The sequence below is a fragment of the Blastocystis sp. subtype 4 genome, assembly GCF_000743755.1.
Source record: "Blastocystis sp. subtype 4 strain WR1 chromosome Unknown seqid_0216, whole genome shotgun sequence".
NCBI lineage: Eukaryota > Bigyra > Opalinata > Blastocystidae > Blastocystis > Blastocystis sp. subtype 4.
Genome location: NW_014569331.1, coordinates 1 through 18398, shown reverse-complemented (window position 1 = coordinate 18398; position 18398 = coordinate 1). Strand labels below are relative to the sequence as shown.

The 18398-nt window shown below is 40.0% G+C and overlaps 10 protein-coding genes across 10 annotated transcripts; 7 read left to right on the top strand and 3 right to left on the bottom strand.

The window, feature by feature from the left end:
- Positions 1-206: 206 nt before the first annotated feature.
- On the bottom strand, positions 207-1073 carry JH06_3279 (hypothetical protein; the record flags this gene model as incomplete). The annotated part of the gene is made up of 4 exons (XM_014670903.1): positions 207-478; positions 509-563; positions 594-897; positions 931-1073. The coding sequence occupies 4 exons, from the start codon at positions 1071-1073 to the stop codon at positions 207-209; spliced, it is 774 nt and encodes a 257-aa protein (XP_014526389.1).
- Positions 1074-1388: 315 nt separating this feature from the next.
- On the top strand, positions 1389-2301 carry JH06_3278 (RAB-protein geranylgeranyltransferase; the record flags this gene model as incomplete). Its single annotated transcript, XM_014670902.1, has 5 exons — positions 1389-1576; positions 1607-1726; positions 1758-1822; positions 1856-2023; positions 2054-2301. 5 exons carry the CDS (start codon positions 1389-1391, stop codon positions 2299-2301), a joined length of 789 nt encoding a protein of 262 aa, XP_014526388.1.
- Positions 2302-2956: 655 nt separating this feature from the next.
- On the top strand, positions 2957-3880 carry JH06_3277 (S-adenosylmethionine decarboxylase; the record flags this gene model as incomplete). Its single annotated transcript, XM_014670901.1, has 3 exons — positions 2957-3108; positions 3139-3358; positions 3389-3880. The coding sequence occupies 3 exons, from the start codon at positions 2957-2959 to the stop codon at positions 3878-3880; spliced, it is 864 nt and encodes a 287-aa protein (XP_014526387.1).
- Positions 3881-5095: 1215 nt separating this feature from the next.
- Positions 5096-11515, top strand: JH06_3276 (hypothetical protein; the record flags this gene model as incomplete). Its single annotated transcript, XM_014670900.1, has 1 exon — positions 5096-11515. The coding sequence occupies one exon, from the start codon at positions 5096-5098 to the stop codon at positions 11513-11515; it is 6420 nt and encodes a 2139-aa protein (XP_014526386.1).
- A 33-nt stretch (positions 11516-11548) lies between these two features.
- JH06_3275 (3-oxo-5-alpha-steroid 4-dehydrogenase) lies at positions 11549-12367 on the bottom strand (the record flags this gene model as incomplete). The annotated part of the gene is made up of 2 exons (XM_014670899.1): positions 11549-12041; positions 12072-12367. 2 exons carry the CDS (start codon positions 12365-12367, stop codon positions 11549-11551), a joined length of 789 nt encoding a protein of 262 aa, XP_014526385.1.
- A 72-nt stretch (positions 12368-12439) lies between these two features.
- On the bottom strand, positions 12440-13686 carry JH06_3274 (diacylglycerol acyltransferase; the record flags this gene model as incomplete). The annotated part of the gene is made up of 7 exons (XM_014670898.1): positions 12440-12497; positions 12529-12943; positions 12972-13123; positions 13154-13222; positions 13271-13358; positions 13390-13595; positions 13628-13686. The coding sequence occupies 7 exons, from the start codon at positions 13684-13686 to the stop codon at positions 12440-12442; spliced, it is 1047 nt and encodes a 348-aa protein (XP_014526384.1).
- A 114-nt stretch (positions 13687-13800) lies between these two features.
- JH06_3273 (E3 ubiquitin-protein ligase) lies at positions 13801-14887 on the top strand (the record flags this gene model as incomplete). Its single annotated transcript, XM_014670897.1, has 6 exons — positions 13801-13881; positions 13911-14061; positions 14091-14170; positions 14201-14579; positions 14611-14740; positions 14770-14887. The coding sequence occupies 6 exons, from the start codon at positions 13801-13803 to the stop codon at positions 14885-14887; spliced, it is 939 nt and encodes a 312-aa protein (XP_014526383.1).
- Positions 14888-15837: 950 nt separating this feature from the next.
- Positions 15838-16274, top strand: JH06_3272 (hypothetical protein; the record flags this gene model as incomplete). Its single annotated transcript, XM_014670896.1, has 3 exons — positions 15838-16020; positions 16050-16156; positions 16187-16274. 3 exons carry the CDS (start codon positions 15838-15840, stop codon positions 16272-16274), a joined length of 378 nt encoding a protein of 125 aa, XP_014526382.1.
- Positions 16275-16337: 63 nt separating this feature from the next.
- Positions 16338-17831, top strand: JH06_3271 (hypothetical protein; the record flags this gene model as incomplete). Its single annotated transcript, XM_014670895.1, is given in 10 exon segments — positions 16338-16410; positions 16442-16512; positions 16543-16592; positions 16623-16751; positions 16783-16916; positions 16929-17167; positions 17198-17257; positions 17288-17384; positions 17428-17689; positions 17720-17831. 10 exon segments carry the CDS (start codon positions 16338-16340, stop codon positions 17829-17831), a joined length of 1227 nt encoding a protein of 408 aa, XP_014526381.1.
- Positions 17832-17946: 115 nt separating this feature from the next.
- JH06_3270 (NADH dehydrogenase) lies at positions 17947-18362 on the top strand (the record flags this gene model as incomplete). Its single annotated transcript, XM_014670894.1, is given in 4 exon segments — positions 17947-17951; positions 17962-18065; positions 18099-18149; positions 18181-18362. The coding sequence occupies 4 exon segments, from the start codon at positions 17947-17949 to the stop codon at positions 18360-18362; spliced, it is 342 nt and encodes a 113-aa protein (XP_014526380.1).
- Positions 18363-18398: the final 36 nt, after the last annotated feature.

Genomic DNA, 18398 nt, shown 5'->3' with positions numbered 1-18398 from the left:
AGTACGAAGAGGGAGTTCTTCGATATCAGTAGTAAGGATAAGAAACAAGCGAGAGCTCAGTTCCAGTCAAAACGAACGAGGAAGATTCGTGGAGATTATGACAAGGATCGAAAGAAACCAAAGATTCCGAACAAGCACATGGCAAAGAAGATGAGATTGCAAGTCTAATAGAGTCCCTTTAGTTATTATGTTTGAAGAAACAATTTTTAGTAGTCATGTTCAGAATGATAATACAAATATGGATCATCTTCCTCTTGTACAAGTGGTTGTCTATTTGTATCTTCAATCGGTTTAGATTGATTTGATTCTTCAACCCATTGAATTTGAGAATACTTTGCCTCAAGTTCCTTCGCATACTGTTCGAACTCTGGATTCTCTTTCAGGAAACCACTCAACTCATCATCAACTTCATTGTATTCCGATAGAAGGACATTATACTCATGTTGATAATCACTTGTCACTTGGTCATTGCGACTCTCTACAAATTACCTTTGATATACACGCAAACCAGCTAGAGATGGATAACAATATTCGATGAGAGAATCATATTCTTTGAGACTCTTCTACAACTCATATGTCTATAACATTCTTACTGCATGACAATTAAAACAGCTTTCAATCTCTCTTAAAAAGATATTGACGTTTCCTCGTAGCAAATCCTCAATCTTCTTATGAACATAGTCATGTCGTGATCCATATCGATCGATCCCTTCAAGAATCAGAGTTACGAAGAAATCAGTGTCAGATCCAGGAAGAAGTGTCTGCTTGTTAAATATGAAGTGTACCACTACATCAATCTCTCGTTGAGTCCATTCTTTTAGAATAGGACATTTCTTGATAGAATGAGAGGGAATGGCTCCTTCATAATTGGGTAAAGGGACTAGACCAAGGGAATAACTAGAGAGTTAAATCAACACTGTTAGGAGAAACATGACTTTCCGACGAGGGCTATAACTCGAATAGAGATATTTGCCATTCGGTAGATACTGTGAATACTCTGAAGGAGATTGGATATTGGCAATAATAACTCCGACACCACGTTTGCATAAGGGACATGAGAAGGTTGTTTTCATCCACGCCATAATGCATTTCTTGCAGAATGTATGTTTACAACAATCGAGAATTGCTTGATTCTAAACATAAAAGGAACAATCAGCTACTACTGTGATTGGAAGTAGACAGATAGGACAAATGAGATCCATTTTGAGTAGAGCAGTCTGCCTACTGTCAACTTGCAATTGTTATATTATACAAACAAAAGAATAATCCAATTCTCATGGTGGAATAATTGTTGCTAATTGATCCATAGCACGGACGACAGAGACGTATTACTGAGAAAACAGAGCAAGAGATCGAGCAGGAACATAAGAAAGCGGTAAAGCTTCAGAATGCTGGTGTTACAGTCCTTGCAAAGGTGTGTATTGATTGGAATTGATAAAGCCCAGATCCATGCGAAGGATTACTCCCCAGAAGCCTTCAAGCTTTCTAGTGTGATGGCTAAATTAAATCCAGATTTCTACACTATTTGGAACTATCGGAAAGAGTATCTAGTACTTCTTCTTGATAATAACGAAGAGTTTGGATTTGAATGGTCGTTCATATATAGATCTGAAGAAAACAAATTGAAATGTTTAAATGAGGAACTTCTATTGACAGAAGAGATCATTCGTAACAGAGATCCAAAATGCTATCCAGTGTGGCACCATCGTCGTTGGCTTTTCCAGAAGTGATCTGCATTAATTGGATTTGATATTAAGACGACCTTCATTGCTTACAGAAAGGGAAATTGGTCTTTGTGAGAAGATGTTGCAAGCAGATCAGCGTAATTTCCACTGTTGGAATCATTGGATGCTAGTAACGCGTCTAATGGAGGTTCCTCTTAATTCGTTACTCGCCTTTACAATGAATAGGATTAATGAAAATTCAAGTAACTACTCAGCATGGCACTTTCGAGGGGAACTCTTGCATTCCATGTTGATTCACTCAAATGATGGTGAACAAAGTATTAAAACTATTCGAGATGGTTTGTTTAGAGTATTTTTGTGAGAACTAGAACTTGAGCTAAATCTGAATGCCTTGTACACAGAGTGCGACGATCAGAGTTCGTGGTATTATATGCGAACTTTGTTCTATATTGCAATCGAATTGACAAGAAAAGGGATTATTGAAAAGGATGTCACCTCTGGGTTGTTTTCAACGAGACTGAATGAATTAAGTGAGCTTATGGAGATCGCTCCTGATTGTGTTTACGGAAATGTGTTTATAAGTGAACTGAAGGAGATGAGTCTAGAGATTGCATAAATTTGTTTGTTGTTGTTTCTAACGGATTTCAAAGATTGAAAGATGTGACAGAGTAACAAATCTGAGGTAAAGATAATCGTCAGTTAACTAAGGTAATTCCATTGCATAACATCTTCTAGGCATCTCTATGAACGGAAGAGTTGAAGAGGATTAACTAAGGTTCAGTTTTATCTAGCAAGCAAATGTGACTAAAAGAGAAGAATATTGGGTATTTAACGACTAGTATGATTCATTCAAGCAGAATAAACAACGCACTAATGGGATATACATTTCTTGAAATGTGTCTTTTCACATTCCCTAATTCTCAGATGACAGAATTCGGGATGTATACCAACAAATCCGGAGAATGAGAAGTACAGAAAGAATATGTTCGCTTTGCTCTAGGGGAACATTCTATGAATGGGAACAAGATTTGGTTCATCAAATAGGATCTGCCCAATCTGTTTACCAATTATTACATCATTATTTCTTTACCCGTTGTGTGATTCTTTTCTAAAGTAAGAAAAGAAATACCAGAATCTTAGGTAGAATCATCTCATACGGGTTACAAATAGAAGTCAGCCATCTCTTCTGTCTATGCCTATAAGTGTGATTCACATACCATTCTATTCCTTGGAAACTTGTCATTGTCATAAAAATAACGTCTTTTGCTGAGATGAATTCTGGTTTTGAGGGTGCTGAAAAGATATTGCAGATCAAAATCATGTCTGTAAAGCCGAATGATGGACTTCGCGGTATTCCTAGAAGTGTTTGGGAATCCATCCTAACTACAGCGAAGTGTTCCATATTAAGTGAGTGCAAGAGCGAGTATGTGTGAAGATTCTATGTGATATTCAGAAACTGTACGTCGTACGTTCTATCTGAGTCTAGTCTCTTCGTGTTTGAGAACATATGTATTTTCAAAACTTGCGGAAGAACCTTATTGCTACTCACCATTCCCTTGATCTTGGAGTTGTTAAAAGAGAAAGGACTACAATTGGAGTATCTTTTGTACAGTAGTAAAAACTACCTGTATCCAGATTGTCAAGTGTATCCTCACAATTCCTGGGAAGATGCTGTAGGTTATTGGAAAGTTGTATCATTGTAGGAGGCTTATTTACGGAGCTTTTTCCCAGAAGAGAATTCCTTTATTCTTGGTGGTAGCACGAAAGATCATGTGTTCTTGTTTACATACAGCCCCTTATTCTCATCTAGTCAAGATACGTATTCGTCTGTGAAGGCGGTATTGGAGGGAGCAGAGAAATGGAGTCAAGTAGACACTCAGAGTGAATACTCAAGTGATCCCGGTTCTCCCATTTTTTTCAGTACTCCAAACGACTCTAGTGATGAGAGTAGCGAGGGATCTCATGACAGTGAGCCAAAGGAAAGACAATGTGAGTTGTCGTATCGTTCCCGAGGTCCTTCGTCTCCAGTGGCTGTTGATCAATCTTTGTTGTGTGAAGGCGGGTTGGAGTCATGTTTTCTGAATATAATGATGTATGATATGGAGGAGACTGTAGCCAAGCAGTTCTTTAAGACTGATGATACAATGACTGCACAACAAGTCACAGTAGGAATGAAGAAGGGAGGTAAGAACTAGAGGGACTCAGGCATTGGCACTATCTACCCAGACTCGATAATAGATGACTATCTCTTCACTCCCTGTGGGTATTCTATGAATGGGTTATCTTTGGGTGGTTTCTATACCATTCACATTACTCCGGAGGCACATTGCAGCTATGTTAGTTTTGAGACGAATATAGCGTGCAGTGATTATGTTTCTCTTGTTAATCATGTATTGGCTATTTTTAAGCCACAAGTAGGAAATGAAAGAGGGATTCAATATAGCGTTTCTCAATGACCTTTTTCTACCATTGTGATATGAACTTCTTTGCTAATAAGTCTCCGTTACTTTGTGATCGTCTAATTGCAGCTGATGACAGAGTGTACTGTCGCACGGGACTGGCTGGAATCACGAAAAATGGCTGCGAGTATTCTCTCGGTAATTATGTGGTATCCTGCTTTGTTTGTTAGCAATCTTCGTTTGGGATGATAATGGATCCTCTCCATATTATTGCAAATGGCTTCAAATCAGATGCAAACATATCAAGAAAGAGCGGTCATCTCTCAGCCTCAAGGAATGCCTGTTCAGCCCATTGCTGTCTATTCTGCCCAACCCCAGTCCTCAACAACCGTTTTGCAACCTATTGTCATTCCCCAGTCATCCAACAGTTCTATGAATGCAAGTCAAACGGCACCCCAACAAGAAGCACCAAAGCAATCCACTAAGAATGAGCTCACTGTTGCGACTGCTCGGCTTGGAGACTTGTAAATTTAGCAGAGGGGTATCACTCTAGACCAGTAAACGCTTACTGCAACATTTGCCGAAGTTGCAATGCTACATATGCCGAACGAAAGGCTGGATGCTGTGCATATCCTTATAAACATGCTAAATAGATCCTTTACCAACACAATTACACTTGCAATCGTCTTCTTCTTCGTTCTTGGTCCATTCTCTCTCTTCTTCCTCTGCTGTGATTGTGTAAAGGAAACGTAATCTAATGCATCAAAATTTATCGTAGACGGCACTATTGTCCTCGATGTCACAACATGATCGGAAAGAACGGTGATACGTATATGTGTCCACAGATGTACACGTCAAAATCTCATCTGATCTCTAGAAATGCAGAGGAAGTGCGAATTGTTACAGGACGTTTTTAATTCGATGGCAGATGTATAATGGTCACTGGCTACTTCTTTTCACCTGTTTCTTATACAGACCAGTTTTTCTCAGAATTTGTTTGAATTGGTACCAATGCAAACCCAACTTGCAGCCCAATTAAAGTCAATTCGTGTTGCAAATGCAGATGTGGTTGATTATTCGTCTATCCTGTTCTCTCCCAAGGAAGCAGCGAAGATGAGTATTCAAGCTGTCTACTCTCTTGGTCGAAACGGAATTATGGAATTAATTCGTATCGACAGTCGTTTTCAGCGATTTGACGAGACACTCTTTGGAAACCGTTTATTATCGACAAATCGAGAGAATGTCACGGATGCAGAGAATAAGGAGATTGATGAAATGGTCCAGGACTACTTGTTTTCGGTGGCTCCTTACATGTTGTTGAGATGTGTCCAAAAGTCATTAGAGTATTTGATCCGTCGATTGAGTATTCATACATTCAACGCTGAGGACTTTTTCTTGGCTGTACTTCCTTATCATGAAAGTCCACTGTTTGCTCGAGTATTTAAGATTCTCAGACTCGATAAGAGCATCTTTCTATTTCTAGAGAGTGCAAAGAAAGTGGAAACACCCATTATTCGTGGAACTCTATCAACCCAGTGTATCAAGGACCAGGCATTCCTGGACTTTATTCTAAATGGTATTCGTCGTCTCAACATGGCTGGAATGCTTCCTGTTGCTCATCTGACTCTGGTTTGTGCAATTGTAGTGGATATTGTTCGTTTGGGTGCTTTAAAAGAGCAAGTAGTTCGTTCTTTAATCGGTTTTGCTTCTGTTGGTTTCAGTTCCACCAATTCGGAATTCCAGGCCACAAGTCTCCTAATTCTTGCTCAGATTGCTATTAATGTGACATTGAGTGAAGATATCATAACGGCCTGCTTGAATAGTTTACTACGAACAGATCACTGCAATTTGCAGCGTTTAGTGGAATGTCTCCTTCTTCTCTTCCGCAGCAATGCTACGTATACTATGCCTGTAGCAACAGCTCAACAGTTCTTCCAGAATCCTACTCTTCCATCCTCACTCCAGAGTCTTTCACAGAAGGCTTCTTTGCTTCCCATTCTCTCTGCTGTGGCTCCTGCTCTGAATACTCTTCTTCTCGAGGACTCCACTTATCTCGAAACTCTCTCTGTGTTCGCACAGTTGATTCGTCCCGATGAAGCCCATACTTACATGAAACTCTGTTTGGATAGTCTGAACCAGGTCCTATCCACGCTTACTCTCACTTCTTCTCAACAGGAACGCGTGGAAAAACTCCTCCTGACCTTGAGTAGTCAGTATTCGGAGGTGTTTGATGCCTATGTGAGTGAGTTACCTCAGGAAACACCTCTGAAGCCCATCACACAAAGTCTCTTCTATGGTTCCTCTCACATGGTTCTGAGCAATGGTCGAACTCTCTTCCTCAATATTGAAAATCGCACATACGTTGTGCGCAAGGAGGTTTGTGATCTTCTGATCCAACAGATTGTTTCTTGTTCTAACGAAACGCCTCTCAATCAACGGGAATTCTTAAAGAATAGCATAGCATCGTTGTTGGAGGATGATTACTTGGACTTGTCGTTACGTATTCTCTCGGTACCTCTGGAACAGCTGCTTCATGTATTTGACAATACTTCTCTTGTGTCTGTTCTTTTCAATGAGCTGGGACATACGAAATTGATTGAAGGAAATGCTGAAAAGGTGGTTGCGGTTGTATTCCGCTTATTGAGCCAATTAGATATTATTCCCGTGGTTCAGAATGAAACGCCCGAAACCTTAATCACAACATTGTGTATTTTGTATTCCTATCTCTTGCATAACGAATCTGCAGAGTATTTGAAGGATTGTTTGGCTGTGTTGTGTATGATCCCTCATCCTTTTGCTCAGATTGGTTCTATCAAAGGTAAAAAGATTAATCATAAGAGTCTCTGGGAGATCCTTGCAAAGCGGTTGGCTGACAAGGAGAATCAGTCTGTAATGGTGTTGCAATCTCTCCAGATGGCTCTGAAGTCTCCAGTTTCTTCATTCTTTGTTCATGTTGGAGTGGCACTATTACAGACTCTCCCTCAATCGTCCTTCCAGTCTGAGGTGGCATGTTGTCTCTGTGCGCATGCCATGTCTGTGCTTGAAGAGATGCCTGGTGAGGAGGTGGCAAAGCTGAAACTATCTCTGAATGAATTGAGTTCTCTGTCTTGGAAGGCTTTTGATGCAATGCCTCTGATGCTCTCTCCTCTCGAAACAGTTCGTTTTATGCTGTCTCTCTTAGTGGTGTGTGCCACAAATCTGTCATGGGAAACGCAAGCTTTGCTTCCAAACTATTCTCAATATCAATCTTTATCAGCTCATCCATTGACAATCATTTGCTACTGTTTCACTCGCTTTTCTCCCCAGCAGAGCTGCTACATGATTGTAGCAAACTATGTCGCTTCGACAGTGTGGACACAGGATCCTTCACTTCCATTCAGTACTCTTCTCCTTTGTAGCAATGAATCGAATATCCTCCTTCATGCTCTGAATAAGATGTTGAACTATATATCTGCTCAAAATTCTCTCTCGTATGGAGCATTCAGTTCTTGTCTCCTTGCAGTACTCATTCACCTCCAGAGCCCTGTGCTGTCGGTACGATCTACAGCCTTGCTGTTACTGGATGCTTTGTGTTTGAAAGGTGGAAAGAAGCCACGACGTAATAGTCGAGAGAATGGAATGATAGGAGAGAAGGATTCAGGGAAGGAAGCAATTTTGATTCAGCTCATTCAGTTTATACTCGGATTCCGCGGGGAAATTCGTGATGATGCGAAGATGTTCCCGATTAAGTTTGGTCTTCTCTTTGCCGAGAATTCTTCTGTTCCCCGTGATTCTTTGTCAACGATTCTCTTACCTTTAATTCTGGGAATGGAGCCTGAAGGAATGCGAGTGAAGTATCTTCGCCTGTGCCAGCGTATTCCATACACAGAATCTTCCGAAGAGGCTGTATTGCAACGGTGTGTGGTGGAATATCAGAAGATGGATATGACTCAAGAATGCTCCATCGAAGGTAAGGAGGAATGGGCACTATTAGTACCATGGTTCTTTAGAGCAATGTCCCAAACCCTGATTCATCAACAAGAGTTCCGTTCAGCTTTGTTTTCCTTCATGCAGAAGGATTTGATGGTGAATACGCCTACTGGACCGTTTGCTCCTTTGAGTGTGGTTCTTGAAGACATCACAAACGATGTATTTAGAGCAATGAATGCTCCAGAACGACAATCCCTCTTTCATGCTATGTTGTGCGTAGCATCGCGTATTCATTCAGTAGACGCAGTTCAAGTGTATGAGAGTGTGAACCATTTGGATCTGTCCGTTATGCTATTGATGGAGGAGGCTCAGAGTTTGGTGCATGACGGAGAATCGGAGTTCGATCAAATCCAGCTAATGACGGGATTCATCGAGGTAGTAACAAGAAATCCCAAGTTCCAGCAGGACATTCAAGTGATTGATCCTTTGTTAGTGATTCTAACTCGTCTGGTGACCATTGTGAAAGCTCACACAATACCTCGAGATACATTGAAAGAGGAGACACAACGAGCCACTGCAGGAGAGATGGAAATCGAATCTGTGAATGAGACAAATGTTGCATTGAGTGATACATTGGCATTGTTTTATCCAATTCAGATTCTGTTAGAGTGTTTGTACTCCATTCTATCTGCTTCAACGAATCCTGTACGTGTTATTACATCACAGCAAACTCTCCAGACTGCTAATTCTCAGCCACCAACGAAACGTGCTCGTCGTAACAGTGTTTCTATTCATACAGATATCATGATTCAGCCTCAATTGCTTGTGGATTTGATCAATCTCAATCTGACCACTCAGATCAATAAGACCTGTCTTCAGTTACTGTCAGTATTAGCTTCAATGCATTCGGATACAATCAATGAACATCTCTTCATTTGTTTTGATGATTTGGCTACTCGAGTTATTGTCAATCAAGACGAAGAAGCATTTGCTGTGATTATTTCTGTTCTCACTCATTGTCTTCGTCGTTTTAATGATGAGAAACAGATCCTTCGTGTATACAAGACGTTTTTATCGTGTGTTCCATATTTACCATATTCTCAGAGTATCCAACTTCTCAATACATTCATTGCTCACTCATCTATCAATTATATCGGTCATAGTATCGCCTATCTCCTCTTACTAAACAATGCTATCAGTATTGGCAAGGAGATGGAGATTCCTTCTAGTCGTGTTCAGAATAGTGAGCTTGCTGCCTCTGGAATCTATCGATTTGTGACTTCTGTGTTTATGGGAGTTAATTTGATACCTCAGATCCAGGCACTTGGTGTGCTGGTATCATTTGCAGAGTATCTGATGGATTTGACACATGAGAACAAGAGAGAAATGAATCGAATAGAGGCTCTTACTCAGGCTCTCGTAGGTTCATTACCTCTGGAAGAATGGAGACAGAAAGAGACTACTATCCTTACAATTGATCAAGTTGTGGTTCACTTTGTAAGAGACATTGTAAGTCATCCTACTTTCATTGGTAAAGTGACATCAGCTGAACGTGATAGTGACAAAATTCAGAAGTATTTTGTTCATATTATTGAGAGCCTGCTAATTCTTCTTCAGAACTGTTCTGTGAATAAGGAGCGAATAGGAGAACAGTCTCGTGGTCGTAAACGCACAGAAGAAGAATTGGAAGTACTGTCTGGATTGAAAACAGTGGAAGGAGTGGTTTATGATTGTGTGACGGTGTTCAGTGAGGTGCTTACGGTTCCTACGTTGATTACGATCATTAGTGTCTTGATCAGGAATGGAGATGGAACTGTTCGTAAACGGGCCTTAGTCATGTTAAATACGAAGATACATGAGAGTGAAGAATCTCTGTCAAATGACGATATTCAGGCCTATTTAGGGTTTGTACAAAATCTGGTTGGATTATGTGACAATCCATCAGAATTAGCGGTGACTCGTCAGACAGCACTTCTCTCAATTCATATTTTGACTCAATTCTTTGCTTCAGAGTATCCTGATGTCTTCCTACCAGCTGTGCAAAGTGTCATTACAATAATTTCTCAAGCCACCTCATCAGCATCAGGCATCCAGGCACTGAAGGGTTCTGCTTACATTGCTCTCTCAATGTTATGTTCCAAACTGGGTATTCGAATTCTTCCTTTTCTGCCTAAATTCGCTCCAGCACTTCTCAAGGAATTGGATCAGGGATTGAAACGATTAGAAGGATTGAATGAAGAAATGAAATTACTAGAAGGAGAAGAGAGTGGAGATGCTATAACAGAGCGTCAGAGTCAACGAGAGGAGATTTTGATGTTACTTCAATCACTTCTTTCCTCATTAGCTGCAGTCGTCCAGAATCAAAGTGGATTGCTTTCTGTGTATCTTCATCAGATGCTGGTCTTACTTCTCTCACCTACTCTGCTTATGATTGATAAACCAGTATTGAAGAATTCTGTTCAGGCACTCTATGAATTGATAAGTGAACAGATTGAAACACGACTGATTCTTCCCGCGGTTATTGACACTTATAAATCCCTTCCTCCTCATTCTCCTAGTAGTGTTTGTCAACTGTTTATTCTCTTGAAATTGGTTGTAGATCGTATTCCTGAGGATAAAATAGAAACGTATGCTGTTAAAATCTGGACATTTTGTGTCCAGGGATTAGAAGCCCGTTCAAAGTGGTCAGCTGAAGAAGTGGATGAAGAGTCGATAACGAAGGTGGAAACAGCTGTTGTGGGAGCGATGATCAGTATAACACTGAAGTTAAGCGAGGCCCAACTTACACCACTGTTCATTCAGACTGTTGCTTGGATGGAAGAGAAAGCAACAGTCTCAGAACAATCAGAACTTCCTCCTGTTGCAAAAGCAATCCCATTCTATGCATTGGTAACAGAATTGGCTTCAAAATTGAAATCCATTTTTACCCCCTTTTTTGGTCATTTCTTTAGTATTGGTATTGGGTTCTTGGAAGCATTTAGTAAAACATGTAAGAGAGAGAAACCAGCAGAAGAGCAAGCAAGTCAACAAGATTTATTCCATGTAACGAAATTGGTTGTATTGTCTCTGTATCGTTGTTTTCTGTATGATTCAGAGGGTTGGTTGGATGAAGAGAAGGTGAGTAGTGTTTCAACACCTTTAGTAAGGTTAATTGGTTCATATTTTGTACCTGATTATGTTACGGAGTATGGTAAGTTTATGCAGAGCTATGTGGTGCCAACAGTGGTTCAATTGGTTGTATCAACCTCTGGACATGATGATTGGTGGCAATCACTTAACCACCAAGTATTGTTACAAACACGATCACCTATCAATGCAGTAAAGTTGGTGGCCATTCGGGTGATTCGTGAGTGTTTTGATAGAATGGCACAGGAGTATTTACCATTATTGCCAGATGTGATTCCATTCTTAGCCGATTTGCTGGAGGATGAGGATGCAGAAGTGGAGAAGATGGCTCAGGAATTGCGTCATCAATTGGAGTCGTTATCAGGTGAAGAATTAACATCCTATTTGACTATGTAATTGTCCTTTACATGAGTGTTTGTTACAAACATATTATAAGAGATATGGAATGAGGGCTTTACGTGAGGAAGGATACTCGTCTCCAAATGTATTCTTATACCACTTGTGATGCTGTAGTGCGCGAGGACCTATATTTGCTATCGTAAAGAAAGCGAAGGCCAGGGCTCCCAGATTCCAGCATAAACAAGCGTATCCAATCCATTCAATACATTCACCAAAATAGTTTGCACCAGACACATACTCAAACATGCCACCATGAGGAATCTTATATCCTGAACTTCCGTCAGCTCGGAGAGAACGCAGAATAGCATCTGACTGCCAGTTAATACTGAGACCCGCAATGAAAAGAATGACACCGATGATGAATCGCGGATCGTATAACCATGAAACTGTATGAACTTGACAGGGAGTAATTTGGTAAACAGCTTGGTCATATCCATTGAGGATACAGAAAACAACAGCCAGTAGGAAGAGTTCTGTTGGGGTGTTTTTCCCATTTTGGATCCTGAAGGGATAAATAAAGGCTCTAGATGGGATGGAATACAAATTCGGTTACCGATAAAAGTAATGAAATAGGAAGAATACTAGACAGACAATATTTACCCAATGATCCTTCATTACAGACAAATTCATCACAAGATAGATAAAGGGAATAAGAAACGAAGGACATTCCTGTAACATCCAAGCAACCTTGGCAGGAAGTGAGCCCAAATACATTCTCTTTCGATCTCCATATCGTCCGTACCATGCAGGAATAAAGAGGAGAATGATGCCCACAGGTATTCCAGCAATAATAAGACCTAAAGAAACAGTTTGTGCAGTTGAACAGTCAAAGAGACCTTTGTCTCCCATGGTAATGAGAAGATGGAGTATGGTAACGTTGTATCACTGAAATTGTTTAAAGAAACACAAACGAATACAATCTTAATAGATTTCAAGAGGACGCTCACTCCATCCGTACGCACCTCTGTACTTGTAGTATCTATCAGTAACGAACTGTCTCATTATCCTACACTCTCTGGATCTCATCAGCAACCTTCTGCTGGATCTCATCCACATAATCATCATAACCAGGTTCATTCTTATCCATCTTCTTCACCTCAATTGTACGGCCAATCACAGACATCAACATCACCTTCTTTGGGATAGGCAGTCCCCATCGACCGACAATCAAACCCATTGCACAAGCAAATTTTCTAGCAACTGGTTCAAGACACTTAGGAACCAATTTCATCAGCTGCGAAGTACCGAATTGATACACCGGTCGAATGGGTGATCCTGTATCTACAGCAGCACGGACGAATCCCTTGCGTCCAGAAAACTTCACCATTTCTTTCTTGGGCTCATTGACATACATTCCCGCGATTCCATCAACGACAACGGCACAAGATCCAGTTTGAAGGGCCTTACGAATGTTCTCTCTTGTGGCTGTAATACATCCAATCCATTTCAATACCATTCCATAGAAGGGAATGATCAGAGCACTTTTGGTAGTCAGAGAGTGGAATTAATGAACTAACGAGAGGAATTCGAGTGGATATGTAACAAGGGATTTCAGGACTAAAGTGAGGGAAAGCAAATCCCGAGACAATGCAACCCAAAGGAGTTCTAATAGTTGATGATGGAAATCTTCATTACACTCCATGAGGATACTCAGCAAATAAATACTTCGTGTGCTTATCCATAGGCTCATCAAAGACAATAGAACTACATATCATGAATTGAATTGATGCTGACTATGAGAAATAATCGAACAATGTATCCCATATCTTCCATTTCAATACAGACGTATCATACACTTTACAAGGAATTAAGAGCGACAGAAAAGAGAGTAACAAAACAACTATCGAATAAACAAAATGATTCTTGTTCACCTCTTGCTCGGACCGAATACCAACCAATAACGGCTAAAGCCATTAGTAGAGGTACGATACCCGTTAAAAGGAATGATATGATCATAGCAATGATTTCTTCTTTCAAGGGCTGCTTTGAGCCTCCACACTCTGACATAAAGTAACGAACACCCGGAATAGGATCGATGGTATCATCAGGGTTAACAAAAACTGACTTAATCTCCTTTCTATACATCATACCGTCCCATCAAGATATTACAGTTCTTCCCATTTCTTATCCTTGTCCCACTTCACTAAAACTTCTTCACGCTTTCCCATGCTGATATATCAAAAAGAATTGTGTTGTCATTCTGGATACAGATACGAAATGAATGAAAATGAAGTGAAATGAGAATTAATAACAATTCCTTGATTCATTCGGTTCTCACAAAGATGTCATTACTCCGGAACAGTTATGTGATCATCCCTGATGAAACAGATTCGAGTAGATTTGCTATTGTAGAGCGCGTTAATGTAGTACTTCTTTGTAATGTGATGATCAGAACCAAATATACTTTATTCAGTTCGAAACAACTTCCATAAAGCCATTAAAACTTCATGAAGCGTCAATTTCGTGTTCATCGAATCTCCAATCTCTCTTATCGAATCAACAAGGTGAACTTCAACGAGTAAGCGTGTTGACAGATAGTGAAAGTATTAGAAATTGAATCAATGTCACTCAGTTGATGAATTGGCTCAGGAGCTGTTGACAATGATTGAGCGATGTGATCTACAGGCTTCCGATAGTCTTGTCCATTCGTTAGTATTTCAAGAATAGTTAAATCACTTGTAGAATTTGCCTTTCTCATTCTATAACACGTTACTGACAGATTTGGAAGATTACGGATGGGAGCATGTTCAGAATCTAACGGATTCGTTGCAGAATGTTACCATTGCTGTTGCTGATCCAAGTGGTCGTTCTCATGACATTGAAATATCGTTTCCAGGGACATATCCAGAGGGAGTTCCTGCTTGTCATCTTGCGCTTCCTGAAGATTACATTTTTCAATGGAATCAGACAAACACTCTTCGTGATATTCACAATGCTGTGGTTAAGGTTTTGGAGAAATATAATGACGTTTGGACAGTCTTAGAAGATTTAGATAAACACTGTCTGATCCTTGATCCAAGTAAACCCACATTTGGACACAAATATCGTCGGATTTTCTTAGGTACTTGGTAAGTTATTGTGTAAACTGAAAGAGAATCAGTGTTCATTATACTATACAGTGAATGTTGATCAACCCTGGTCCATAGGAGACTGGAAGTTAATGGGTCCTACATCCCAAACAGAGGAATTAAATCAGAGAATTAGCAAAAATGTGAATGCATGGTAGTTATGGACATTTTTGTTGAGATTAGGGATACTCATCGTTTTCCGCGAGAAAACCTTGAGAATCTATTAGAAATGAAGTTCAAAGAGCCATCAGAAACAAGTGTGAGTCAATATGAGATTGAATGTGCCATTTGCTACACGTAGGGTTATTCGACTGCTATAATGAATAGATATCAGTTGATTGATCACAATCACACGGTACTTCCAGACAAATGTTGCAGCAATCCGAAGATATCCTTGAATTTGTATTATTCTCTTCCTTAATACAACTGCGGGAGAGTCTTTCATTACTCATGTCTTCGAGAGATGCTCCAGTCCAATCCCACTACAAAGCAATCCTTCAACACACTTTATGGGTTTTGTCCCTATTGCCAGACACCTTTGAGTCTGCGAACAGATGATTCTTTTCTTTGATTTCTGTTGGTTTAACTAACTATTGGTATCCCAAGAATTAGGGGGTATGATTATTGTACTGTAGTTTTTGCTAGACTGAATACGAATTTGATATTATTTTTCATTATTAATCATATCAATGGAATGTAGTCAGGAACCGAATCATTCCACTATCAATTTGTTGTTAATAAGGTACGTTCACCATATTTCGATGAATTTCAAGTGACATTCATCGGAAAGAAACTTTAAAGCGTCTTATAAAACGAAAAGAGGAGATCTTAGGAACTACATGTTCATCTCTTTTGTTGCAATTATTCATAGCTTTCGATTATATACTGAATTGTGGTGATCTCACGTTTGTGGATCATTTCTATGGTCAAAAGTCTGATGATCTTAAGTACCAGATTTGGCTATTTCATCATGTTCTGTCTTGTAACCATTGTTGTAAATCATCTCATGTAGCTTTGGAGTCTTTCGAGATTCCCCACATCTATATTCCAGGAAATCATGATCCCATTGAAACCTATTCCTGCTCTGTTCCATCAGTATTAGCGAAGATCACAGAATTATCAACAAATCTTCACAATCATTGTGTTAAGCTTGCTGACCATTTATGGTTGGCTGGGTTTGGAGGTAGTACTCCCAAATTAACAGAAGATGGGAGTCTATTTGGGCCTGGATTTCCCTTTAAGTTTGAAGATATGAAACAAGAGATTACCGAGTTAATCTCTCTGATTCCCAAACATGATCAAGTGATTCTAATGACGCACTCTCCTCCTGCCCATGTAGGATCTTGTACAATAGATCAAGATGGGCGTGCAGGAATGGTGTTTTCTCTTGGTAGTCAATCTATGTACGATCAGATTACTTCACTGATGCAGGACGTAGGTATTTGTACACTCATGAACTGTAGTATGATCTTTTCTTGGTGATTCACGGTCATACCCATCCCGAACCTGGGATGAATTGGATTCACCGATATGGAAAGAATTGCTGTGTTGTGAATCCAGGAGGAAATGGGTTTGTTCAACCAAAGTCATTGATGTGTAGGCGCGGCCTCTATGGAAAACTTCGTCTACAATTGATTAATGGGTCCTGGAAGATTGTATCATGTGAACACTGTTGCTATTATTGGTGAAGACCTGTTTTTGTTTGAACAAATCTGTACACTTTTTCTTCTTTTTGAATCTATTTGAGGAAGATGATCGGGATATGTCGTTCTATAGTAACTAAACCCCTGTTCTCTTCAGTTCTGAGTCAGCGCTGTTATTCCGGTATTTATAGATTATTTTCTTGATAATATAGTGTATACATATGGAAGTGGAACAATTGGAGCATTAGGGCACAACGATTATGAAGATCGAGAGTATCCAACCGTTGTTTTTTGTATTTGCTATTATACATAGGTAGTAGAGTCACTGGAAGGACGTGGAATCGAAAAGATTGCCTGTGGTTGGTAAGTGTCTGTATTGTGAGGTAATCAAAGGGCACATAATTGTTTGGCGGATAAAGACGGAAATTGGATCATTTTTGGTCGTACTCAGGACGTTCGGAACATCATTGGAGCAGGCAATATGACTTCCTATCTTCCTCGTGTCCTTCGTTCCTTTAACAAGTGAGAAGTTGTTTCGTTTCTTGATTGACAGTTTATTCAAGAATACAGTCATTGATACGCGTTTCCCCTCGATTTTGCCCTTAGATGAAGGAAAATGTGTTGATGTTGCGGCTTCGATGGCACTGAGCATTTGTTTGACAGATACTCGTTTTCTTCATTCCGGAGGTTGATTGGTAGATCACTTGTATGCTTATGGGTACAACCGCTATGGGCAATGTGGAGCTGATGTGAAGGAAGTAAATATCTACAAACCACTCCAGATTATGCTTGATGAAGATGAAGTTCCAACGAAAGTAGTTTGTGGCTTCCAGCACGCTTGCTGTTTGTGTGAGAGCGGTCGTGCCTATGCTTGGGGTAAAGCGAATCATGGTCAACTGGGAAGAGGTGATGTTGATTTGTCCTTCAAGCCGCTGATGGTTTTTCTGTTCTTACATAGTCATTCATAGATGGATACAGACGCTTCCGTTCATTATCGCGATATTTATGCTGGTTTCAATTCTAGCATTGTTAGGACTTAGATGGATTCTGAATTGTAGCTAATTTCAAATGAAGGAGATCTCTATATCACTGGTAAATACTGGGGAACTGGTCAGAATAAAAAGAACGCGAAGATGTATGGCAATACTGTACGTGGTCGAGATATCTCTCTTATTGTAGACTTGTCCAATTAAAATAGAGCTTGATCACAAAATTAACCTTTTTGCAAGTGGTCAGTTCCATATGACATATACAGACACATCTGGTCAGATTTATCTACTTGGATTAGAAGATGCTGAAACTTATCGAACCTTTGATGAAAAAGGGCGTGATGAACAAGAACGGATGCATCGCACTCCTGTAAAGGTGAATATGAAGTCTGTAGAAGGAATTGTATTTAAGAAGTTGCGTTGCTCCTTTATTGACTGTTATGGGATTACAGATGATGGATATGTATACAAGTAGGAAAACATCTAGATCTTTACAACTAGATGGAACTGGCTTTCTGAACCAACCAAAATGAAACTGGTGGAGGATATTAAAGTGGAGGACATTTCTTTTGGGTGGAAGCATACAATGGTTTTGGGAACACCACGATCATGATTCATTCCTTTAATTGAGATTGTTTGTTGAGAATCTCCTCTTCTGCAATCAGATAGTGATTCCCGCGAACTCCGCTTAAGTTCTCCTTTCGTAGATACTCTATCGTTTCTGTGAGATGTTGTCGTAGGAGCTTTGTGAAACGATGGTGGGCTCATTCTCTTAGATTGGTATCAAAATCCGCAAAGCTGGCGAATGTCAATACTGTTCGTTGCTTCTCAGCTTTTGCCCCTACGGGTATGTTCCAGAGTGTTTTGGAATAATGTATAGCTGCTAGATTGGATGGAAGGAAGATTGATCCCAATACTCCATGGAGCAAGAGTATTTGTTCATTGTTTGTATTAATCCTTAGTTCTCGAGCGTTCCTGCCAATATCTCTTCCTTACAGATCTGTTCCGTGGTCTCTGGGTGTCTGTTGTCTCCATGTGCCGAGAAAAGCTCACCGTCAACTTCCCTCACGAAAAGGCAACGATCTCTCCTCGAATGAGAGGTGAACATTGTCTGCGACGTTATCCTAGTGGAGAAGAGAGGTAGTTTTGATTGTTTCATTTCATATCAGATGCATTGCTT